This window comes from Athene noctua, chromosome 7, assembly GCF_965140245.1.
Source record: "Athene noctua chromosome 7, bAthNoc1.hap1.1, whole genome shotgun sequence".
Classification (NCBI taxonomy): Eukaryota; Metazoa; Chordata; class Aves; order Strigiformes; family Strigidae; genus Athene; species Athene noctua.
In genome coordinates this window covers 14,506,179-14,533,224 of record NC_134043.1, presented here as the reverse complement: position 1 = coordinate 14,533,224, position 27,046 = coordinate 14,506,179, and the positions used below count along the sequence as shown (strand labels likewise).

Here is a 27,046-nt window from a genome sequence, read left to right as displayed (position 1 = left end):
ACTTCAATAGCAACAATTTGTTAAGAATAAAATAAAAAACCCCACAATCAACCAGCAAAACAGGACAAAGTTATAGCAGTTATAAAGTTAAAGTTATAAACTAATGGCAAAGCTAGAAAAGAAAAGAGAAATGGGATAAGATTTAAATAAGCATAATTTAAAGGCTAATTTTCACAAACTTCCTTTGTGTTATTGGAGATAGAAACTCTTTCAGTAAATAAGGACATCCAAGTTAGGTTCCTGCTCTGAATAATCCCCTGGAGAAAACTGTCTCCATTTGATTTGGTTAAGATGATAATTTCTATATATAGATATCCAACTTAGGTGTCTCTTAATGTTTTGCTTCTCATCCTTCCTAGTCTAGAGGGCTTTTTATTCAACAAGGTGATTAATATTCAAGTAGTAATTCTAGTCACTATTGGGGTCCCTGTATATTCTTCATGAATAAACATCTCAAAAATTGTAGCACTATCTTCACTGACTATTTCGTTGTTTTGGGTTTTTTTTAGTTTGGGTTTGGGTTTTTTTTGTGGGTTTTTTTAATCTTTCTTTTGTAACTTTACCAAGCCTGTATCATATGCTGAAGTACAGGAACCATCAGAGATGCTAGTTCAGCTTAGTAAGGGTGCTCTGTATAAACATGCTGTGTAAAAGGTTGATTGTAACCCCGAGTTTGCTGTGTAATTTCCCGTGAATTAACTGCGTGATCTAGATTCCCTTTTGCTTTGTGTTTCATGACAGTTGTCAGCGAAAACTCCTTTGAGTGAGATAGCATTTGAATTTAATGTTCTACAGTTTGCAATATCTTACCATTTGTTAATTTTCAAAGTCATGGAAGTTACTATGTTTTTTCTTGTTAGAATTGTAATCTTGCTTTTATTCTTGACCAAAATAGTACTCCTCTATATTTAATAAAGGATGCACACTATCCTAATATTGCATTTCCCTGAAAAAGTATATGCTTAGATTGTGATGGAAACGTGGCCTGTCTTTTCTCCTTTAGCATAACTAGCATTGCAGTGACCATCCAAAATTGTCTAGAATTACTGTCAGCATCTCATATGTTTATAGATAACCTCTAAGACGAAAAGATCTGTAGGCTGATTTTTCCCCATTGTGATATTTTAAACCTTTCTTCCACCTCATAGCGTGATGGGTTTTTTGTTTTGTTTTTTACCTTTATAAATACCAAGATCTCAAGACCTTATCTCCATGCTTATATCTTGTCTTAGATATTGTACTAAACCAAGTTTTGGTTATATTTAAAGACATTTAAGAACATAGAGAAAGAATGTCTTTCAGGAATCAGTTGAAGTTCAAAGTATTCATATTCTAAGGGATAATGAAAGTGGTATCAGAAAAGTGAATGTCTGATTGGAATGACCTGGGGATAGAATATCTCTTTGGACTTTGGGACTGTGAAAGGTACTTAAATTAGCAACTGCCTTGGGTTTAGGATAGAAATAAGTGAATTTGATAGATAACATAAATATATGGTGCAAATTTCAAATTATACAAGCTATTTTATATAATCTTTGATATCCTAGTTTTTTGTCTATGGAAGTTTAATTGAAATCTGTTCTCTCTAGGAAGTATACTTTCAGTAGGTTGTACTTAAGCCTTTAACCATAATTCAGTATACTAAGTGTTTAAATATTGTGATTTTATTTTTCATTTAGGTTGAAGATTGTAAAAATTTCTTTTAAGTGCAAACAGTTTTTTATTCAACTTAGGAAAGAATTGGTGAGTACTGTCTTAAATTTCATCTCAAAAATATGAGAGCAATGAAGTTTCTCTATACTGCATGTCTGCGTTATACTCACTGATACTATGTTGATTCTTGCCTTTATCTGCAATTGAAAGTCCAGTTTCACCAACATTCTGGATATTTCAGTGCTCACATGGGCCATTACAATGCTTTATAAGACTTATTTTCATTTGATTTGCCTTATTTTAGACATTTAGTTGGATATTTGTATGCAGGATATGTAACTTGCTTATAGAAGATGAATGTTGAAGTTGAAAGTAAATCTATTTAATTTGGTTTCTTCTGAAATTTAAATTTAAACTAAAGGCAGTGCTTAATGGTGCTTCAGTTGTATATGTGCTTGTAAATAAATGTTTGGTTAAAACATGCTGATTTGTATTATTCAGATTTAGTAATACAAGTTGGCTTTATTACTTACATTTAAACAGAAGCAATAAGAATGTCTTTGCAGTTTTAAATTACATATGGTATTTTTTTATGCTTACTTCTCAATTTGTTTGGGAAAAAGTTAAAGCTTTCTGTGGGGAATGTGTATGTTTCACTGCTGCTGGTGTGTATTTGCTACCCTCTAAAGCACCACAGGACCATGGCACCTTTAATTCAACAAGAAATGGATTGTTCCACGCCTCCAAGAGATTAGTCTAAAACCATCACAGACGTATCACTGGGGAAAGATGGAGGAATTAATTAAAAATATGACTATGTGATTAACTCATCAGATTAGTTAAAAGATTTTTTGCAGTTCTTACAGCTGAAAGGATTTAAAGGCCTGCAATGCAAAGTTATTGACTAGATAAAGATGGATTCAAGGTAGATGTGCATCCTGAGTACTATAGGACTAGTTCCAGATTTAGAGGCAATATGATTAAACATGAAAAATATAAGGAGGAGACACCTGGTACTTTATATCAGGCCCCAGTGTCTGGTGACCAGTACTAGCACTGAAAACAGGAGTCAAACTGTGTATCTTAAAGGCTTATACCTTTAAAATGGGGCCCAGGAGTTTGTAGTTTTCACAAACGGAACTACTTGACCACATGCAGGAGAAGTTTAACCCATGTGCTCAGAGCAGCGTGGGTAGCTATCAGTTCAGAAGTAGGATAAGAGGAGTTAGAGGATTTTGGAGTAATTATGTGTAGAAATAAGTGAATTTTGGCTATTACATGAAATAAACAGGAGTATCTGTCAATGTGAGCAGACATCATGCAATGTGAGCAGAAAAATGGTAATGATATAAAAAAAGGGCAGGGGGGAATATTTTATCATGGTGATACAGGTATTTCTTAATAGCCTGCAGGCGTTAAAGGCTAGTCCTCAAAGGCAAACTGATCTCTGACAGCCCAGAGGTCAAGTTTTGTCTTGATACCTGTGTGTGTATCTTCCATTACAGTTGCAGGTATGTTGTATTTAGATCTGAGATGAGAATTTGGGGTTTTATTTGGGATTCAGAAATTATAATCTGCAATTGTTTTCTAAATCAGAGCTTGAGAAAAGGCTGTAGTAGTAGAGTTCAGGACCTTGAAGACTGAAATACCTAGATAGAAAATTGGATTGGGTACTGTACTTGAGTGTTTTATCTGTTTTCTCCAGAAAAATAATCTGCATATAGTTGAAGGTAGTCTGAAGATAGCTTTCTCATCTTGTTTTTTTTTCTGTTGCTTTTTAATACTCTGCAGAATGTAGTATAGTAACTAATGTAATTTCTGAGACATCTTATCCAAGCCAACAAATTAAAAAGCCTCATACTGTTTTTCTTTATATGTATCAGATGAAAACTGATGTCAAGAACTTAATTTTCATTCATTCCAAGTCATGAATATCTCAAGATCAAAGCTCAAATTTGGCTTCCAAAGAAGGCATACCTAAACTAATTTTTTAATCAAACCTAATATTAAAATCGTTATTTCCAGAGTTACTTTCCCTGAGTAGACATGTATGATAAGACTCATCTCACCTATATTCAGCTTCAGTTAGGTTAAAAGAACATGTTTTCTTTCATGATAATTAGCTAACCAAAGCTAATCATTAGACTTCCTTTATAGTAACCAGACCCATGCATGAATTGGAAGTAGATTTTAGGATGGGTTAAGTTGCTCTCTGGTCGTATATGCTTACTTTTGCTTTCACTCCCATCAACAATGGAGGGAGCCTAAATGGCTCTTTTTAGGCAGCAGAAACTCGGTGAAGTGACTCAGTGATTGCACATTTGGTATGTAAAATATCTCTGGTCTAGTGCTTTGAGTGTATGTTTAGAAGCACCGATTTATGATATGGCAGTGAAGATACATTCATGATATGCTGATGGTGTGTTTCGAAGTTGTGTGTAAATATAAAACAAATTGTACAGCTGAGTAACCATATTTATTCGGATGCAAAGCTGAGGTGCTATAGGATAGTAAATTAATGGACTTGGGAGAGGAATTTTCCAGTGTTTTTATCTTTTCCAAACTGGGCTACATATGCTTTTAAGTAGTCCTAAACAGATACTTTTCAAATACTGCTAATGAGTGTTGAGACCTTTTAATTGCAACTGTCCTCAAAAGTGTAAGTGCCTTATCTTTTAATCATCTATTAAATTTATTCCCTGACTAGAGGCATCAACATAAGTAAAGAATTATTTGCCTACTTTTAATAGATTATATCTGTGTTTAAATAAATCACTTGGAGGAAGTCAAATGAAGCAATGGAAGCTGGTTGTGTATCCTGACAATTATATAGTCAGAACACACATCAACTGGAGTAGATTTTCTTTCCCATTGTTTCTTTATGGTATTGAGGTGGGGAAAGAACGTTATGTGTATGACTTCTTCATCCAGCGTTAGGTGCCTTCTGAGCCATAACTGCAATGGCAGGTTTTTTCACTGTATTTTGTTTATTCTGCCAGTTCTGTATGCTGCTTCCATTTACATCCTTCGAAGCTGTTTGAGAATAAGTCAGTAGTTTCATTTTTCTAGATATTTCCCTAAGCTTCTCTGGGTTTAGTTAGTTGCACCCTTGGCTGTTGTAATGTCAATAGTCAACATCAAACTTACTGCTGTCCAGCATACTTCAGTGGTCTTGATTCTTTGAGAGCCAGATAAGCTGTTCAGCATGTTCTTTTGCTTTCAGAGACCAGATGTCCACTAAAAAAGTTACTTCAGTCTCTAACAAAACAATATCATAGGTTTTGTCCCTAACCAAGACCTGGTTACAGTGAGTGGCCAAAATATATATTTTTTTTTTTAAATTATAGATCATGTATTTGAAGTTTGTACTTTGAATTTTTTCTTCTTACTGACTTTTTGAAAGAACTTGGGCTAGAATCACAAGGTGATATATGGGCTTATTCGACCAAGTGCCTACTTGTTCTTAGGTAACGCTGGCATTCATTAGATGCCTGATGCCTGACTGTTGCCGAAGACTAACAAAGTTTCTGCTGTTGGGTTTATGCATGAAAAGCCGATACTGTTGGCACAATCTGTGTGGCATTTAAGCTTCCACAGGGCTTTTGCCCACTAATCAGGGAATATCTTGATTTTCTGGAGCATCTGCCACTTATGTCTCTCTCAGAGATGGGGGTAGGGAATTTTTGCTGTGTTCTGGGATTATTTTTGTTTGTTTAGGCAAAGTGAAAGAGACCCACTAGAAAATATGTTTTTCAACCCAATTTCTCTCCTGAGCGGTGAGAGATCTGCTCTGAAGTGCCTGTTTCAAATCAGGCAAAGGTGGGTTTGAATGAGTGTCCCCACCCAAGGTGAATGTTCAAGAGCTGAGCTGTTATATGTGAGAGGGGCACCATTAACCATTCTGCTTTGTTGTTTGGGGTTTTTTCCCCCTTCTAATAAAAGGAACCACAAACATTACTTAGACTTTACTTGCCCCATCCCTTCAGTGTTTCTTGGATTCTATAGGTAGTCTACTGTGTGGGGTACATTTGTAAGGTTATGATTTAAATAAACTTACATGGTGGTATTTGGCTTACCTGTAGTTTCATGCTTGGGCCCTGAGCCTCATCACTGATACTGCATTCCAGCTGCTTCATGCTTCCCCCCTCTGTAGCAAGCAGACTGTTTTCTCTGAAAGGAACCATGGACACAATTAGTAAGATAGTAATTTTCAGAGCAGAATCCAGCTGTGATTCCCTGAGGTGGTGTTCTAACACTGTCTCAACAGATGTAAGACTCTGAAATACCTGTATGTCATTGTCATACCATGGAGCATTCAGCATCTTCCTGGAGCCTTGTGCTATAAAAACATTCTCGTAGGCTGCAGTATAACCATCCTGTTATTTTATGTGCTTTTGGTTGAAGTACCATGGACATTATAAATGTTGCTTACGCTGAGCCCACACTGATTCAAAGTTAGTATTTTCAGGGAAAATGGGGGCAATCTTATTCTAAATCCAGCTACCAGACAGCAGTAGAACCAGGGCTTTGCACCCCAGAATCATCAGCAAAGATGAATTTCAAGTGCCCATCTTACATTTGGATATTACAGAACCTGCAAGGGTGGATAGGGAAAGAATGGGTGCACCTTGGAGCAAATATCTTGTACTCTTCTTTACCTTAAAGATTGATTCTTATCTGTAATTGAGATGAACGGCAGGGTTTTAGAATCAGTTCTCTCTGCGCTGCAATGAAAGCCTTAAAAGCTATGAATAGAACTATTGTTATGGTACCTTTAAAGCTCTAACACACTAAATTCCTGTGAAAGTGCTGTTTCGCATGACAATTAAGCTGATCTAGCTGCAGCTCCTCATCATGCGATACCAGCTCCTCCTTCATGCTTCATGCCTGATCTAGTGATCAGATTGTGGCATGAGAATCAGATCAGCTCGTTCTCTGGAATACAAACTAGGGGAAACAGCAGGATTATTTTTTTTTTCCCTCCCCGACCTGTAATTATAATGCTTTGAGTGACATGAAAATGCGTGATCATCAGCTCATATAACTTGTCAAATTTTCCAACAGTGTAAAAGGCTGACAGCATTAAAATTTGCTACACTGTGAGAACTTTTTGTTGGAATCTAAAATCTTTGCTGGTTTGTCCTTTACTTCATCCGGATGAGGCAGTCCATAATTTTACATGGCTGCTCTCTTGCAGAATAGTAATGTATCTTGTTTATGTTATTGTACATTAACGTTGTTGATAAAGCCTTTTTTAACTGAACAGATAATGGACTTAATTTCTGTTACCTTGTTTGTGACTTAATTTTTGAGTACTTCTGTTAACATGTCTAGAAAATACAGGGAACAGTTGGCAATACTTGGAAATTAAGAAAAGAGATAAAAGTAATTTTTGTAAATTCAAGTAAAATACCAGGTTTTTGTTTCTTGCATATAATTTCATGAATTTCAACAACAGATATTCCAAATTTGCTGGTTACTTCTTAAACCCATTTCATTCTTTATCCTAAATTCATCATGTGGCTGAAAATACAGTGTCATTCTTAGCCATTAGTCACAACGACTTCCCAAATACAACACTGGGAGAAGAGTTGTAGGTCTATCTATGCCCCGTATCTCAGCAAATCTAAAGATGAGCAGACCAGCAAAAGCTTAACTTCAAAAAGGAGTTTACTGCTAACTGAGAACAGTTAAGGTGTGCTAAATGTTGTGAAGAATTTAGTGCTGGGAAGAGAAAACAGAGTCCTGATTATGTTTTCTGACCTACAAAGGTTGTAATCAAGCTCCCTCAACAGGCAGAATAGCTTAGCTTGCTTCACAATTTTGCTTTGTTCCTTTACCAGGAACCAACTTAATAATTTAGAAATAGGCACATCAGTTGCTCTTAAGATTAATACCGGTTCCCAATCTCTAATTGGCATGTGTGCATGACAACTCCTTGTCTTAACTCTAGAAACAGCGAGGCATGTTGTCTCTGAGTTCTTGAGTCACAGAAATTTTTTTCATGTAGTTTGGGTCCTACCTTTTGGGACTAATTCTTCCCATCTAGACTTGTTTCAATATCACTAAACAGACTTAACCATTGACCAGGCTTTAAAGAAAATGTAGAGGTATTTTAAAAGGGTTTTTAATACATGAAGTTGAGAACCACTTCAAAAAGCATAATTAAAAAAAAAAAAACAAAACCAAACAAACCACAACAACCCAAAACTAACAGTATTCATCTTAATTTCAGAAGTAACTGGGAATAATTTTTATCTGAAATACATTTTTCTCATTTTTAGCATGAAACTAGAGAAACATTACTGGGATTCAATATGGTGAATTACCGAGCATGTAAGAATTTATGGAAAGCTTGTGTTGAACATCACACGTTCTTCCGTTTGGACAGACCGCTTCCCCCTCAGAAGAACTTTTTTGCACATTATTTCACTTTGGGTTCCAAGTTCCGGTACTGGTAAGTGCTGATTTGATATACATGGGAAAGAACATAAGAGAACAAACAACTCATCAACAACATAGGGAATTATTTAGAATCTATATCAAAAGGTGTCATAATTCAAGTAGCTTTTGAATCCTGCAACTGTTTCCCTCTCTTGTTGGCCTAAGTTTCAAGTGTTGTCAGTAATTTTCTAGGATAGCTTGGAAATATAATTATAGTATTATTAGTGGCTGTTATTGAGCTAATACTCTGAGATTGTCTCACAGACTGCATTTCTTTGCCTGCTTACCTGCTGGGTTATGTTTATCTTAAAATGTTGTTTCAGAACTTCTAAGTCTTTGACCTGGTATTTTGGAAAGCTGATGGATCTCAGATCTTGTGTGCAGCAACAGCAACAAAACAGACCTAAATAAAGATCAAATAGAAATCAATGAAAAGAAGGTTGTACAAGTAAAGCCCACTTAAGCTAGATGCATACAAATAGGAACTAGGTGAAGACAAAAGACATACATGTTCTGCACCAAAACCAGAGGTTTAGAAAATGAGGATGAAATTAAGTCCATAAACTTTAAGGATGAACTTAATGTAATAGACAAAAAGCTTGAAGGTGCAAAAAAATGACTATGGAATAACTATAAACCCCAAGTATAATTTCTATTCTAACAATGGCGTGGGTAGTGTTGGTTTTTAGTGTTTTATGCTTTCTATTAAAAAAAAAAAAAATCTCAGTTCAGTAACTCAGTTAACTGTCTCTGCAAGTAATGCAGAATGCTGATGGTTTCAATTCTGCCTGAAGTAAGGAATAATGGAGCTACTAATAATCATCTGCCTAGAATGGCAACAGTGTCTGTGACGTACAACGAGAGATGATGAAAAGCTAGAAAACACAGTAACAGACTGTTTCTGTTACACTTGTGAATTGCATAAATGTATAAAGAGGAAAGTAATTCAGTGGCTAAATTCTTATGCCATCTGGTTTTCTGACCAGCATTCACAGCCCCCATTTGAGAAACAGCATTCTGTGATCCTGAACAGTGTTTGAGACTTGGTTCAGTGTTGCTGTAGTGAATTTGGGGGAGCTTTTTCATTTCTGTAAAGATTTTGAATTTGAATCGTTGTGGTTACTATTGCAGAATAGCTCTTTGATGATGACATTCAACTTATGTTAATGTAAGATGAAAAGGGAAACTGCATAAAAATGAAGAAGGTCATTAAAGTTAATGAAGCAGCCAAAAGGCCAGAATTTCTGCTAGCTTGAGAGATTGTTTAGCAGCAGCCCAATAGTAGTAACATGGCACACAAGGAGAGGTTAAGGGCACTGGGCTTGTTTAATCTGGTGAAGGAGGAAGCTAAGGGGGAATTTAGTGGCAAGCCTAAAGCTACTTCAAGGGCAGTGTCAGAAATAGAGCCAAACTTGGACTGGTAATGGCAGGTGATAGAACAGGGGGCAACAGCCACAAATTTCACCTTGAAGATTCTAGCTGGACATTACGAAAAATTTTTGGTTTGGTTTATTTTTTTCTAGGAGGACAGTGCATTACTGGAACAAGTTACCCAGAGAGGTTGTGGGATCTATTTTTGGAGCCTTTCAAAACTTGGCTAGACAAAGCCATGGCCAGACATGACCTAGTGTTAGCAAGAGGCTGGACTAGAGACTTCTAACCAACATTTCTATGATTAAAATGAACTAATAAAATACTAAACTCCCAGGGCTAGACAAAATTATCTCCAGTTTTGAAAGAAATCAGACACACGAAATTGTTGAACTATTAAATATGTTACATAATATTTCCATTGGACTAAAAGATTCTAATGCAGCAAATTTTAAAGCAAGTTTTTTTGTTTTAATTAAAAAAAAAAAGCTTCCACGAGGGATCAAGAAGACTACTGATGAGAAAATCTGACTTCTGTATACTATCCTTGGATTTTCAAAGTGGTTCTAAGAGTATTCCTCATCAAATACTCATTAAAGAAGTTAAACTGCCAAAACATGAAGAGTTCTATTGTATATTAACAACTGTTTTAACCAGATGGGAGACAAGTAGGTCCCTTCTTCGCAATGAAGGGAAGTTACCACTGAAGTGATACAGGTTTTGTAGTAAAAGCTGAAGCTGACTGTAGAAAGTTTCGGTGGTATGTTGCAAGGAGGGGTGAATAGACATTAAAATGGTAGATCAAGTTCAGAGTCCAAAAATGCAAAATAATCTACACAGGGAAAGAATAGAGGGGGAACATCAGTTATAAATAAGCTATTACTGTCTTGGAGCTTTGTATTTCTCTGAAAACATAGAATAAATTCTTAGTAGCAGAGAAAGTCAAGTAAAATGTTAGAGTTATTGGAAAGGTATAGAGGAAAATACAGATAGCTTACTGCTTTTTAGAGTTAAAAATGTATAACCCCAGGAAGTTAGCAGGCAGCAGGTTTGAAAAGAGAGATTTCTTGGAATCACAGCATGGCAGAGGTTGGAAGGCAGCTCTGGACACTGTCTAGTCCAGTGTGCCCAGCCAGCCAGGTTTGAATGTCTCCAAGGATGGAGAGTGCACCATCTCCATGCAACCTAATCCAGTTTTTGACCACCTTCACAGTAAAAAAGCCTTTCCTGTTTTGTGGGGTGGTGGTTGTTGTTGTTGTTTCCGTACCCCCCTGCCCCCCTTATGTTTAAGTAGGATATCTCATATTTCAGTTTGTGCCCATTATCTCTTCTCTGTTTTGTTTTTTGTTTTTTTTCTTTTACTTTCCTCTTCAGGCATTTATACTCACTCATTTGATCCCCCTGAGCCTTCTCTTCCTGAGGTTGAACAGTCCCAGCTCTCAGCCTCTTCTCATACATGAGATGCTCCAGACCCTTAATTGTCTTTGCAGCCTTTGCTTGACGGGAGGGACCCTGGAACTCAACACAGCACTCAAGATGTGGTCTCACCTGTGTTGAGTAAACCTGCTTTCTAGAAAGCCACTTGGCCCTCAGCCTGTGCATGGGGTTGTTCCTACCCAGGTGCAGGTCTTTGCATTTCCCTGTGCTGAATTTTCTGAGATTCCAGTTGGCCCATTTCTGCAGCCTTCACACATCCAGTATTTCTGTAATATGAATGTGAAAATAGCTAATTATTCTTTGATTTCATAGTGTAAATGTCCCTATAAGGGACAGAAAAGAGCAGAGTTGTAACTATCAGTATCCTTCTAGGATATGTATCATCTGACTCTGTGCCTTGATCTGAAGTTATAAATAGGGAAGTGGCTGCAAGAGGGAGTTTTGCTGGTATCTTGCCACCAATTCTTAACTGCTGATAGACACTCCAAAAAAATTGTTTGGTTTTTTTTTTTTTTTTTCCTGAAACAAATTATGAAATATTATAAAGGATCTTTGATTTGACACAAGACATCTGGTCTTATATGAAAAGTCATCAAGTTCGAAGATGTAATATTAGTTTTGACAAGTTGCTTAAAAGAGTACTATCCTGATGTGTGTATAATTTCTTCATGATATTTTGCTGAACTGAGTAGCGACTAAGTTATTAGCAATTCAGTGAATACTTTAGGAGAAGTACGGAGGAGATGATGTACCTTTTGTGGCTTTTAACAGAAAAGATTATAGTGTTAAGCGTTATCCAAAGATCCAAGCAGAACTTTCTTATTGCTTTGCATAAGAAGAAAAAGGAAGAGAAAGCTTTGTTATGCCTAAAATGAATTGATCTTTGTTACAGTTAGACTGTAATGGGCAAAAAGACCTACACTTCTACCACATGCTTTCTAAAGTTACACTGTACTGAAGCTAGCCCAATTGCTTGAGCATGACTGAAAATAGAATTTAGGGTGTGGGTTTTTTTGAGATAGTTCAATTTTAAGCAAGAAATTGTTATCCTAAGTTTGTTGCATTTAGTGATTTGGTTTGGTTTTGTTTTCCAGTGGGAGAACAGAGGTCCAGTCTGTGCAATATGGTAAAGAAAGAGCAAACAAAGACAGGGTATTTGCAAGGTAAGCAATTTACATTTGTACAAGATCAGAAAGTCTTCTCTTTGTATCTTTTGAGATGCTATGGGGTCATTGTTTTCTGTTCTCAAAAATGTAAAATAAAGAGCTACTGTTGTTGACTGTTGCTGGTGGCTTGACTTAATCATATTAAAAAGTTTAATTTTGGTATGGGAGAGTCTTTCTTTGGGTCAGCTGGAAATGGGGAGCATTTTACGGTGGAAAAATTAATAAGAGTATTCTTTAATATTCCTCTCTTTATATATTTTCAAAATTCCAAACAGCCTTCAGTCTGCATAGTTTGTCGTTACATGTACTAGCCCTCTTTGTACTGTCTTTATTGCAAAGAATGGTCTAACTATTCCATTAAATATTGAGTCAATGGGTGTGTTTTATCCCTGATAACAACCTACAACTGTACACACATATTTCCTTTAGAATAAGGTACTGAGAGTGTCTGTCTTGGCGAGAACAGCTTTATCACTATAGTCCCAATGAGTATTCTGCTATGAAGAATGTGATTGGGAGTGAGCTGCTTCTGAAGATATTCTGTCACAGAGCAGTTGGCTAATCATAGAATCTGTTACTTAATTTTGTTTCAGACTCCTGAGGGCTTTAGTGATTACAAGAAAACAGTCAAGATACAGAGTTAGTTCTTCATTTAGAAATTATGATACAGTATTTAAAAGTAAAACTGCTGCTGCTGCATCCATTTGGCAGTCTGCTCTGATCATTAATAGAAAGAATCCTTATGGGGAGGTAGCATGCTCTCTGGTTTTTTATGCCTATACTTTCACTGAGATGAGGAATGTCTTTTAGCATACCCTGGAAGGAACTCTGGAGTTGAAATTTATGCTCACAGACTTACAGTAACAAGCCCAACAACCTTTCTCAAGTGCCTGCAAACACTGTTTTTCACAGCGTTGGTGTGAATACTGCCTTGATTTCCTGCTCCTGCCCCTTCTATCCCCCTGTGTAATATAATATGAGGTTTTAGCTGGGCACACCATAAATACCCAGCTCCATATTAGAATGATTTGGGGGCAGAAGTGCTGGGTCATGTGTTCAACAGGTAGATTTTATAAGACCCATTTGTTCTGTGTGCTGTAGAATTATTTTTTTACTTGATTTAATTTACTTTGAGAGTCTGGTTAGATTTTTACTTGGGGCAACTTTTTTAGACTCAGAAGACTTAACATTGTGACAAATGAGTTTTATTTATTTAAATGACAGTTATGAATCAGTTAAAAACTATTTTTATTATTGCACTCTGAACTTGGCAATTCCACACAAGTAGATTGGAGGAGAGGTGATACCTGGTTTTGGGGAGTATGTTTATTGTTTTAGAAACTGTTATTCAGTAGATGGCACTCTTTCCTTTGCATTAAAACTGCACAAGTGTTGCTGGGGTCACTTGTATTTTGTAATATATATTCTGGATAAAATTGAAAGCCATGACTAGAACAGCTCTGATGCTCTCTCAAGTCTTTTGTCTTTTTTTAATTAATAATGTACTTGGCTCTTCTGTCTTCAGTAATTTTGTCTTCCACTGTTGCTTTTAGATTAAGGAATGCAACATTCATCCTCACCTTTTGAGTTGTTTAGCAACGTTGATTATTGATAAATGTCTGAGGCATATATGCATGTGTCAGTGAACTGAAATTAATGGCATATTGTAACAAATACACCTCAGAAGGCTTTCAGTAGATTGTCTGTTTCTTCCTCCGTCCTCACCATCAGAGTGTGCAATTAATGCATTTTCAATTTTAAAGACTATTAATATTTTATATTTCAAGTTTTGTCACCCTTGAAGACACTTCTAGAACATCATGTGGTTCAGGAAGCTTAATCTAAGAACTTTATCTTTAATTCTTTGTTTTCTCAACATTTACATTTCAAGTGGAAATATCGAGTGGCTGCTAGCCCTTTTGTATTCATACAGAGGATAAATTTTGCTTTTTAAGGTTTTACGGGTCTAAGTGGTTTTTATTCCTGCAACCTGCCTTTCTCTTTTTCAGTGTGTCTTTTTCAGACAAAGTTATCGTGTTGTTAAACATCCTTTTAAGGTGTCCAGCAGTGGGCTTGTTTTGATTGCTTTTGAAAGTTCTGCTACGTATTGGTTGTGTTTTGATGTGAAACCAGGAGCATGCTAGCATTACAGTCTGGTCTGTCTTGAGAATTAAGTCAACACATTAAAAAAATTTAAATAATTACTGTTGCTTTTATTATTGCCACATCAGGTAATAATACTGAAGATCAGTTAAAAAAGTTTTCAGGGTTTTTTTTTTTTTTAGAGCTATCCAAATTTACACTCTGTTCTTTTATCAATATCTAACTAGAAACTGACTTATTTGAACTAATACTGTCAAAGCAAACTTTTGAATGATTTCATTGTAAGAAAATGACATTGATAGTTACATTGAGATGTCATTTGAGTGATCTATTTGTTCTAAGTTGGGAGATGGTGATTGCCACAAGTAATGATCATCTAGCCTTTGCACACTGAATGGAACATAGATACAGAGCACAGACATGGAAATAATATTTCTTAACAGGCATTTGAATAAAACCAGCAGTTATTTATAAGCTACAATTAGCAGACTTAGCTGTTTGTCCTCGGGATTTTACTTTAAAATTAGCTGAAGTAGTATTAAAGGATAATTTTTTTTCCAAATCATAAAAACATTTAAAATTAATTTTAAAAAATGGAATTTAACACTGTGAGGGAGGTAGTCTGTAATAAATTTGACACATTTTGTAGATGCTGTAGTCTTGATGCAGCATTTAGAAGACTGTTGCTGCAGTTATGTAGATATTTATTTTTTCATCTTTGTTACAGCTCTTCTCTTGTCCTCATTGTTGCAGGATATTCACAACCCAAGAAAAACCATAAGATTTCCCAGGAGCATAATAAAAAGTGAAAGTAGATAATAAAAGTGAAAAAAGTTCGTTCAAGTTATGACTTGAGAGATTTCTTAAAGAGCACTGTTATCTCTTAGAGGTCTTGCAAAACACTGTAATTCCGTTCAGTTCTGATGGTGTGTACTGGAGCTGAGAGAAGGTAGTTTATGCACATTGTATGATAGTGAGTGGGGGTGTCAGCCATTTGTATTTACAGACTCCCTATCATTAAGTTGCAATCTCTGTTTCCAAAAATCCAATCGTGCTTCAACCATGCATTTGTTCAGGTTAATGAAATAATTAATTCCTCAGTTGCTTTAAATTGTGTGTGTCATTTGTGGTGTATCTGCAGATTTGTATATAGTTTCAGTCCTTTGGTCTGAAGCAGTAGTTGCCAGTTTTGCTCGGAAACACATTCCCTGTATTCCTTGTCAAAATACAAAGTAAGGCTGTGGCTCTAGGTTATATTTCTTTTTGGAACAGAAGCAATTTAAAAGATTCCCACCTGTATTAGCAAACAATACCCCCTTTCTTCCCTAGCTCATGTGAGAATTTAGCACTTCAGCTGTATTGGATGCAAAACAAATTCTGTCTTTGAAAGCTTTTGTGTACTGTAGCTGAGCTAATATAATTTGTCATGCTTTTTTTTGTTGCATTATGTAATTTCATGCCTGCTACTGTTTTTTTTTTGTATTTCATATAGTATCACAGCTTATAAGACTGTTCATGATTTTGGAGGCAGGTGAAGTTTTTTGGTATCTGTCCCTACATAGATAGGATGACTTCTAACTTTTTTAGGAATGTCTTCACAGATAAACCAAAAATTAAAGCTAAAAATAGTTCACTCTCTTAACTAGCAGTGCCCTGTACTGGGGTGCAATAGAAGCATCCAGACTAAGCAGACAAACGTGGAATTTAGCATCTCAAAGTCTATCAAAACATTTCAAAAGTTTTTTACAGCTTGTTTTCCCCCTCCCATCTCCTCACAGCATTCTGGCATGAGAAAATTATTTGAATATTGTAAGCAATTAGTGATACAGGAGAAATTCGCAGGAATATTTCATAACATAAGTGTTATTTTTGGCTAACTTATTGTTAGATTTAGAAGTGATGGCAGGAGAACTAGTATCAAAAAGCCACAGCAGTGAGAAGTTTGGTGCTGCAGTGTGGTAATTTTTTCTTTGAAATTTCTGCAAAGACAGGAAATGAAGGCAACAAACATGAGTGGGTGGGACTCTGAGGTTAGAGCTGTTAATAAAATAATTGAAACAAACCTTTGCTGATAAATGCTGCAGCTACCATGGTAGTAAGGTATTATTTCTGAAAGATCAGGCCCTACCCACAGTAAAAGGTGAGTTTTCTTAACAATGGATAATTTTTTTTGATAGGGAAGAAGGTGATGCTTTTCTCATTTTAAAGTTTTGTTCATTTGTTGCATAGATTGAGGAAGTGTTCAAAAATGTAGTTCCAAACTGTGTGACTTAAGATATAATGCAGTGGGGATTCTTTGAAACAGTCAAAAATGTAATTTTTGGAAGAATTTTTTCCCCCTGCCTATAAACTTTTGTTTCTTTCTTTATAATTTATTTTGTTTTATACAGGCAAGGATAGTGCACTCTCACTGTTGTTGCACCTTTAAAAAAAAAAAAAATCCGCAACTTTCCTATATTTCACTTGTTGCTTTTTCACTGAAGGTAAATAAGGTTCAATAGTTGCCTTTACATGTCTGTTAGAAAATACTGTATCTTCAGTCCTGTATTTACATAATTTAGCATTGATCATATTATGTTCCTCTGCATTTTTCCCTCAGCCCATTCTTTAGTTAGTAGCATCCACCTCTTGGCAGAGCTGGCTCTTGCTGCTAATCTGCTGACTGCAAGCATGCTGCCAGCAAAGTCTAGCTAATGATAGCTTTGATTAATAAAAGAATAATGAACAGATAACATTAGACATTCATTTCAGTTCTGCCAGTTTCTTATTATTTTACCTGTTCAGAACTGCTCAAATTTGCTGTTTGTGAAGTAAAACATCTAAGTGATTTGAGTTGCTCACATATGCAGCAAATTACAGAAATTGAAATGTTGGCTTGATTGACATATCGAGCTAATTACTTTTAAAATCAAATAAATACTGCTTAAATACAGTGAAGCATGCTAATAAACCTGATGTGTTTTTTCTCAGGAACTAAATAATTGATATTTTCCCTGTTCTCAAGTATCAACATACTATTAGATTTTTTTCCCAGGTGGAATAAGACCTGAAACAGTAGTATTTAGAATAGCCCATCTCACTTAACTGTTTGAAATTTGTCAGCAGTTATTCAGTAAGTCTTTAGAGCAGCAAAGTATCACGAACACATGTTCAGAACTGCTTGGGGATGTAAAAAGAAAAATAAACCCTCCACACACAGATCACCACTCCTCTAGTCTCAAACAAACATCAACAGAACTTACGTATTTCTGCATGTGAAGATAGATTATCTGATATGACAGTTGGTTATTGTTGTAGATTTTTTTCATAAATTTGAGGACAGTCTGCTTTAGGTTGTGGCTTGTGTTGAGAAGCAAAAATATATTGTTAACTAAAGTTCTCATTTTCGAAGGACGTAATTTGTGTGAAGATAGTTCCTTAATTTCTCAAAGTTCCTCCTTTCTGGACTTGCATTTCCAGTAAATCAGCAAGGTGATAGTGATGAAGATAAATAACAGTTATCATGTGTCCCAAGGACAGCAAAGGCAGAAGTTATTTTGCAGTATTGGTGTATGGAGCTGGGGAAAGAAATGAAGGAGTTATGTTAATACAATTATATGGTGTCACCTCATTGTGAAGGGCCAGAGAGTAAAGAAGAGTATGGTGATAGAGTATAAATGCAAATGAGAATGAAATGAGCACGGCACAAAAGACTGATGAAATTGAGGTTATCACTGGAACAAGAGAGGCTTTGGGTAATGATAGAGGAGAGATTTCAGCTATATAGTACTGTCAAAATAGTAGAAGTGAAAATGCAGCAACACAAAATACACAGGACGTTTAAGGATTGTTTAAAAGAATTTTTGTTGTTGGCTAAAGAATTTTCAGTTGAAAACAACAAACAGTAAAAGTCTGGGTATGTTTAGTTGCAGGATGATGACCGTCCAATGTTACACTAAGAAAAAAGCAACCACGATTCTTGGATGATTCTTTTGATCATTTCCAGTGTAAAAGGGAAATATAGTATTTCATGAGAGATTGCTAGTGTGGTCTAATTTGTGCTTAAGAAATAGGTGACAGGAACAGCAGAAGGGGATTCTAGGTATCCTGGGATGACTGGAGAATGCAAAGAAGAAGTTTCCTCAATATCGAGAAAGGGCAACAAGTAGAAAATACTACTCCTTCTGTATAAAAACACTGGTGATAATGATCTTTAACCTGAAGGACCTTTCTATCTCAAAACCAAATGAAGTTTGGTTACCTACAAAGAAGTTTAAATAGGATGATTGCATCTGCCTTACAGGTGACAGGACATGTTCTGGAAGAAAGCATGTCTCCTTGATGGAAATCCCTGATGAGTAAACAAAACTCTGTAGCTCTGTTGCTGTGTTGGTGATTACCCCATTTTCAGTTCTTCAGAGTCTTTGGGAGTTTTTTGGGCTGATGCTTCCACTGCTTTATTTTTCCTGAGATGGCTGAATAGTGTTACTTAGAAGTTTTTTTCTTGGGTTTTTTTTCCACCATTTTTAAGTTCAGACCTCTCAATGACTATTCTGTTTGAGTCAGATTCTCTCTGAGGCATTAGAAATGCCTAGTAAAGTTTAGTGGGTTCCTCTTCCATCTTGCCTGTCTCCCTCCAAGCCAACAGTATTTTATGACATTGACATTCTTGTACAAAGTACAGAAAATGAAGTACAATATATTAAGAAAATACGGAACTGCCCATGTAAATACAGTTTTGCGTTATTACATTTCCATTCTTCCATATAATTTAGCTTCTTATAATAGAACATCAGTTTCATTGTGGTGAATTGTATGTAATTTTTTTCTTACCTCATATAATTCTTGGCTAGTCATTTTACATTTTTCTTCTAGATCCCCCAGTAAACCCTTGGCACGGAAACTAATGAGTGGGATGGACTGGGAAGTAGTGAGTAGGAACTCACTGTCTGATGATAGGTTGGAAACACAGAGCTTACCATCACGGTCTCCACCTGGAACCCCAAATCAGTAAGTAGCGTTGAATCTTCTCTCCCTAGAAGTAACTGTCTGCCTCTAATGTGAGTTGACCTACTTGTGTAATAAAAGGATTAATGCATTACAGACACAAATAACTTCACAAGTTATGTGATGGTCTTCTGGAACATTTTGCTCCAGACAAGAGAAACTATTTGGGGATGAATTTTAGGTGCTTCTCAATTAAAGTGTAAAAAATGTAAGATGTAGCTCTCTACCCTAAATTTGAGAGCTTGAGTTTTCTCAAACACAGTTAAAACTAAATTATGCATTTGGCTAAGAAAAAAACTTGAAAATAAAATCTGTGTGACATATTCAAAATAATTGATTCTGGTTAATACCACTTCTTAACTGGGGAAAATTACTTAATCAGAAATCCTTGTAGGTTTATTCCCCTCAGTTCTTCTGTATTGCCTTTCAAATCTCCCTCTTTTTGCATTGTAGAGGTTTCTGTTTTATGTTTAAAGCTAATAAAAAGTCATTCCTGATTTATTTCAGAAAATAACCAATTTTCTCAGTCTGCTGAAACTGGCTTAAGAATCAGTTTTACCCAGTTTTGTATTGCATAAACCAGAAGGTTTTAAGACTCTCTGGCATTGCAGCACATTATTCAAAAGACTGAATATTTATAAATATCTGTAGCATTTAAAAATTGTAAGAATTGTGTAACAATGATGCTAATAGCATAAAATAATTTAAACATGTGTGTTTCAAAGCATTTTAAGAAAGATGCCTCTGTCACCATGCTAGTTTTCAAATGGGAAAATTTGGGGTCACAAAAATAAGAGTCTCAGTGCAAAGCTTACAGTTCTTCTAGGAGAAGATGTGAGGGATAAAATGTTAATCTGTCCTGGTTTAAGGTTAAGTTCTGCATGAGCAGAGACAGGATTTTTTTTTTCATGGGGATTCATTTTTCCTCTCATTGACTGGACTGTTATTCCAGTAGCCTGTTCATTGGACCATAATGCTTTCAGACTTACTTAGTTTTAAAAAATATAAACTAGCCATTTAGTGTTTACGAAAATAATTTTTGAACACTTCTTAAAAAATTATCAAATATAGCATGTTAATCTGACAACAGAATTGCTTCAGTAATTTCTGAAACATCAAATTATTTAATAAGAATATGGATATGAACATATGCTTGCACTGGGAGGAAATAATTATTATAGCATTCCTTTGTAGTGATATAAGAAAAGTAGATTAATAATAATATTATTTTCACGTTACACTCCTATGCTTTCCTTCTTAGTCGCAACTCTGCCTTCACTCAAGAAGGAGCCCGGTTACGACCTTCATCAGTTGGACATTTAGTGGACCATGTAGTTCACACTTCCCCGAGTGAAGTATTTGTAAATCACAGATCTCCATCTTCCACCCAAGCTAATAGCATCATACTGGAATCATCACCGTAAGTTCTGCTGGTTGTTACTCTATGGTAGCATGCAGGGCTTCTGAAGATAAATCAGAAGTCTTCACCATAAAGAATTTAGTGTTTAAATATTTGGGTCAGGGAGAGCCAGAAAATCTAATAAAAAGATAGCTGTTTTTTATGGAGTATTCTTATAGGTCTTACTGAAAATTAAATGATACAGAGGTAAAGACCTATATCTGACATAGTCCTGGTGCAGGATCACAATACCTTCTCCACCTACCCACTCAAAATGTGCATTTGCTGTAATGTAACCATCAGTGTCTGGATGTGGAAGTAAAAGTTATTTTTTTGATAGAACTGAAGTATGTTGTTTCATGATAAAAGTTTTTAATTCCTGTGAGTTTGGAAATCTTGGCTTTTTGTCAAGGCACAGAAGTATGAGTGAGCTTTACAAATTACTTAGCCAAAATACCTTTTTAGCACATTAGTATTCTGAGGTTCCTAGTCTGTTTTGTATGTTGTTATAGAGTATATCTTTACTTTTTAAAGACAGCACTATCAGACTTCTTTTCTGTTATGCTGAATATTCCTGATACTGTAAGTTTACTGTGCTATGGTGGGCAAAATAAAATATTAGTCTGTATCAAGTCCAGAAAAACGACAGACAAAATACCCCCACTGAGTTATTCAAAGTTTTGAAGTACTTGGTAACTTGTGGCCAGAGTACAAATGAATTGGGGAAAAAAGATGCACAATATACACCTTATTAGCACTGCCACTGTACCTTCTTATATGTAGCTCTACATGTAATGCTAAACTTGCCCTCATAATTTTGTATAATCTGTTAGCAAGGAAATTGTGCAAATGGTTTCAGTGAGGACTGTAAAATAGCACATAGATAATTACATGTTTATGAACAAATTGTGTGTCTTGGGGAAAAATTACTCTGGGAAGGTATTTGAACATAATTTTAAAACCTTGCTTGGACTGTACCTTTGGTTTTGTCAACTGTGTGTAACTTTGGGGAGGGAAGCAGAATGCAAAATTTTTAAAGTTTTGTAAAATAACACAAGATGCTTTTTATGATAGGGTATAATAGATATGATTTGACCATTAGCTAGTTATTTAGCTTTCAGAGTTATAAAACAGTAATTTGGCATATTAATATAAAATCCCCTTGTTTTGGTGGGCTTTTTTGACCCATTCACATGTGAAGGGAGTCTCAAAACTGGAACACTTATGAATCTTTCCTTATGCTAGAGTTTTGCTGTACAAAGGCCACAGACAATCAGGTTCCTTCTGTTCCAAGACTTCCAAATGAAGTCAGTTATGAGAAACACTGAATGGTAGAGTGATACAGTGAAGTAAACACAGTTCTTAAAATACTGTCTTTTATTCATATGCCTTTATGATAAGTTAAGTTGTAAAAGATGTTCCTGGGTGTCCTTGGGATTTGTTTATTTAATACCTGATTTCTTGTGTAAGTCACCATAGAAATGAATCTTAAAAGAGAGGAAGTGGTTTTGTAAATTAGTTGTGCAACTATGGCTGTTCTTTTTTTATGATTTTTTACTTTTTATGCCCAAGCAGAAAAACTATTGCTCTTCTATCACTAAGTTTTGCTTTTTGTTTTTTCCCTTGTTGAAAGTCTAAAAGTGGAATTTAATCTCCCAGTGTAGATATCTAGCATAAGATATTTTTAAACAATGAAGATGTTGACTCTCAAAAATACATGAACCCAGTCAGGGTCTTTTGAAACTTTTAAGTGATGTTATTGATTCAAGATTTGAGATTTATGGAAGAAAGTAGTAGTCATGAGGTTCATATTAGCTGTATTATTTAAAATTATAGAATCATAGAATGCTTTGGGTTGGAAGAGACCTTCAGGATCATCTAGTTCCAACCCCCCTGCCATGGGCAGGGACATCTTCCACTAGATGAGGTTGCTCAAACCCCCATCCAGCTTGGCCTTGAACACTGCCAGGGAGGGGGCAGCCACAGCTTCTCAGGGCAACCTGTTCCAGTGAAGAATTTCTTCCTAATCTAAAACAACCCTCTCTCAGTTTAAAACTGTTACCCTCATCCTAACCCTACACTCCCTGATAAAGAGTCCCCTCCCTATCTTTCCTGTAGCCCTCTTTAAGTACTAGAAGGCCACTCTAAGGTCTCCCTGGAGCCTTTTATTCTCCAGGCTGAACAACTCCAACTCTCTCAGCCTGTCCTCACAGGGAGGTGCTCCAGCCCCCGGATCATCTTTGTGGCCTCCTCTGGGACCCCTTGAGCAGGTCCGTGTCCTTATGTTGGGGGCCCCAAGGCTGGACACAGCACTGTAGGTGGGGTCTCATGAGAGCAGAGTAGAGGGGGAGAATCCCCTCCCTGGACCTGCTGGCCGCAATCCACTTGATGCAGCTCAGGTCACGGTTGGCTTTCTGGGCTTCAAGTGCACATTGCTGGCTCATAGTCAGTTTTCCATCCGCTGATACTCCCGAGTCCTCCGCAGGGCTGCTCTCAATCCCCTCATCACCCAGCCTGTATTTGTGCTTGGGATTGCCCTGACCCATGTACAGGACCTTGCACTGGGCCTAGTTGAACTTGATGAGGTTTGCATGGTCCCACCTCTCCAGCCTGTCCAGGTCCCTCTGGATGCCATCCCTTCCCTCCAGCGTGTCAACCACACCACTCAGCTTGGTGTCATAAGCAAACTTGCTGAGGGTGCCCTCACTCCCACTGTCCATGTCACCAACAAAGATGTTAAACAGCACCGGTCCCAACACCAACCCCTGCAGAACACCACTCGTCACTGGTCTCCACTTGGACATCGAGCTGTTGACCACAACTCCTTGAGTGCGACCATCCAGCCAATTCCTTATCCACTGAGTGGTCCATCTGTCAAATCCATCTCTCTCCAATTTAGAGACAAAGATGTCATGTGGGACAGTATCAAATGCTTTGCACAAGTCCAGGTAGATGATGTCAATTGCTCTTCCCTTATCCACCAGCGCTGTAACATCGTTGTAGAAGACCACTAAAATTGTCAGGCATGATTTGCCCTTATTGAAGCAGTATGTGATAATGTTCTACAGACCAAAAACCGGTTTCTTAAAAAATTTGACCTTTCTGAGTAAAAAGATTTGAGCAGTCCATCTGCTAATTTGCTGAGAATTTTTATTGAATAAATTTACATATGTAACAAAGCCAGAGGGGCTAACCTGACAGGCAGTAGGTTTAATGATCTCTCTGAGTTTGGAGTCAACATAGCAAAAGAAATTAGTGTTTCAGTGCAGTTTAGAAGAATATTATAGTGTAGCCAATACAACCTTTAATTCCACATTTTTTTCTTCATCTGTATGTGCTATTCAAAACTAAATTGAGAGATTTCTGCTTGTAGTTCCCTGAGGTAATTATAACCTTAAATTCCAAAAGCATATAATGTGTGCAGTTTAATAAATTTATGGGGGTGCATATGAAACTTTTGCTTAATAAATTAAAAGGTCAGTCTGGATATCTGAAACAGAAATACCTAAAGCTTGTCTGTGCCAGGGTTTGTGTGTTATTTTATTATTATGTAAATTGCTGAATGCGGTAACAGAGAGCTGCTTTGCCTGCAAAATAGGCTGCTTTCACTGCCATTGTCTAAGCATTCATAAGGAAATTCAAAGCTGACTGGGCAAATATAAAGCAATGAAGTTTTTGCCCAAGGCTTGATTGTTAGTTCTCACAATTCATTATGCTAATATATTATAGTACTTGCATTGCTGCTTCTAAAATGCTCGTTTAAGTAACTTTTCAAATCTTTTCTTAAGGTTGTATGTTCGGTAGGAATTTATTTGTGTTTGTTGACATGTATGTACAGACACCTAGTCAAACACAAGATCCCATCTATTTCTTTTATTGGAATGACTTCTTTTGTGTCTCTGCTCACGTTTTCTGTCCCCTTTTTATTCAGTTTAGAACTCTCAGGAGTAATTGTTTGCAAGAAAATACATAACTGTGTTGCCCTTCACTTAAAAGACTGAGTAATGTGTGCTGACCAGACTTAAATGAATAAATACATAGGCAGTTAAAAAGCTCTGGGTGACCTTTGTGAGTCAATGTATAAATAATTTATAGCTGCCTTGAAAATTCATTTTGCAAATTTTGGCAATCATAATATTTTTCTCTTTCTCCACAAAAATTAATTTAGAAAAGCTGCTTATCCTGAAAAATAAAATATAAGGATATGCTTTTTTTACTGTCACTTGCATTGAAAAGTGTTAAGAAAAATTATTTTTATTCCTTAGTGTGTTCTGAACATGAGATTCAACATCAGATACTGAATAATTAGTACTTTTTTTTTTTTCTTTTAACACTACATGAAAAAAAAATTCTGGAAGTTGAAATTAAGCAAAAACATACAGAAAAAAATATTGTTAGGATCTTTTCAAATATGCTGTTTTCGTACACTGACAAGAAAAATATCAATATTTTGTTTTCTAAGAAAATTGACTAAGTTTTTAAAAACTGAAATGTAAAATGTGTGGTTCTTCAAAGTGAAATGTTCTGTTTCCCATTCAGTTTTCATGCTTTTTGAAAGAGGTTTATCATTTATTTGAAATCATTGTAGATAGTTGTCATCTGATTTTTTTGTTTTTATTTTGTATCCAGTATGTGCCTTTCTTTACTTGCATAGAAACAAATTATATGGTATGGAATTTGATGTGTGCCTTAGGTTTTCTAACTTGCAGCACCTTGAAATGTTACGCTGTTTTATAAAGAGAGTCTTACCTTGCTAACAGTTTACTGTGGCTAGACCAGTTAAATACAGTAGGACTACTCATGTGGTTACCCATGCTTTTTAGGATATTATTCTATGAGTTACCGCTACAGCTTGCTGATAACGAAAGGGGCAGTGTCCTGTTTCTGGGAGTGTACTTCCCTTCCTGCACGGTGGCTGACCCTGTGGTGAACCAGTTCACCTTGTTGAACCAGCAGAGAGCTACCCAGACTTGTCCAAAAAGCTGGTGTATTTTTGATTGCTTGGTAAACTGCTTTAGCCAAGGGAGGAGCACCGGAGTGCTTCAAGGAAGGGGCTGTGGGTTGAGGAAAAGGAAGAACGGAGGCAGCCAGGTTTGGTGCTAACATTTTCTTTAGATTTAGCTGTAACCTGTAACTTCATTCTTGGTGGTTTTTGGATTTGCCACTAGTACCAGTGGGCTGTTGTCATAAGTCATTAAATTACTTAATAATACCTTTTAATGTGGTTCATGGGGAGGAAGGCATGTATCCTCGTTGGTATTTAGAAACTGGCATTCAAACTAAGTTAATGGGAACTATGTGCTAACTGCACTTTTGGGCCTTCAGAATGTTCTTGGTAATTCTTAAATATAAAGCCATATAATGAAAGATGAATCATATATTTATGTAATACAAATTAGACAGTTAAGTTTTTATTCCAAAAGGACTAATAAATGAAATTATCCATATTATACATAAACACAGAGAACATTTTTATTAATGTACAACAGAGTGCTTGAAGATCTAAAACAGAAATAGAACTTTCATCTTCAGTAATGGTGTTATAACTCAACTAAAAAAATACATGCAATTAATGCAATTTTTACAGATGTTTCAAAGCTATGCGTGTTTCAATGGGGAGTATGTTCAAGGGGGGAGAAAACAACGTTATCTTGAAATGTATACACATACTTTTAAATTGAAAAATTAAAATTTAACACTGTCACCTCTAGTGGGCTTTTCATATAAATGCAGGGGGACGGTTGAGCTGTCTTCAACTTGCACTGCTCCTGTTCCTAGATCAAAAGCAAAACATAGTGTGGGAGCACTTTATTATACTGCTTGTGTCTGTTTTTTGAGATTTAAATTGCAGGCATTAATTTAATGCAAACTAATTGATTTTCCTACTGAGGAAAACATAGTAAGTGACATACCTGTTCTGGAATTTTTATTTTTAAGCGAGAGTGCATAGTATAAATACAGTGTGTTTTATAATATTCCAATATAAAGTGAGTTAAGAGTACTAAAACTAGTTTAAAAAAAAAAAAAAAAAAGTTGTGTACCAGATGAACTTACTGGTTCTGTGTACAGTTGTTTCTCAAGAAAAAAGCAGTAACATTTCCAAACATACACTTCCAATATATTTTTCCACAGTACATTTTTGAGATTCTGAAAATATGTACAGATAGCCAGCTCTCAAACTCTTGAGTTTCTTCTAGGATTTTCAGTTTATTTGGAACCCTGAAAGAGCTGTCAATATCTCATGATCATTCCACTTCATACTTCTATTTTGGTATTCAGATCTCAAGAGACTCCTATAGATGGGCAGCCTCCTGCATTACCACCCAAACAATTTAAAAAGAACAGTTGGAACCAAATTCATCATTCACACTCACAGCAAGAACTGGATAACCATATTAATGAAACATTTGATGTTCCAGCATCACCTGAAAAATCCACAGTAAGTTTTTACATCCAGTTTAACCATTCTGCTTTTTATCGGAAAGAT

General features: G+C 36.1%; 1 protein-coding gene across 5 annotated transcripts in view; it reads left to right on the top strand.

Moving 5' to 3' along the window:
- PTPN4 (protein tyrosine phosphatase non-receptor type 4) overlaps window positions 1-27,046 on the top strand; it is a 114,579-nt gene that overhangs the window by 66,212 nt on the left and 21,321 nt on the right. For all 5 annotated transcript variants that reach the window (XR_012633957.1, XM_074910791.1, XM_074910790.1 and 2 more), the window contains 6 exons: window positions 1,680-1,743; window positions 7,938-8,110; window positions 12,000-12,068; window positions 19,029-19,163; window positions 20,422-20,580; window positions 26,839-26,998. Coding sequence is in view for 4 of the 5 variants with exons in the window: in XM_074910791.1 (XP_074766892.1) it covers window positions 1,680-1,743; window positions 7,938-8,110; window positions 12,000-12,068; window positions 19,029-19,163; window positions 20,422-20,580; window positions 26,839-26,998 (760 nt within the window). In the remaining variant the exon portion in view is untranslated. The remainder of the gene's footprint in view (window positions 1-1,679; window positions 1,744-7,937; window positions 8,111-11,999; window positions 12,069-19,028; window positions 19,164-20,421; window positions 20,581-26,838; window positions 26,999-27,046) is intronic.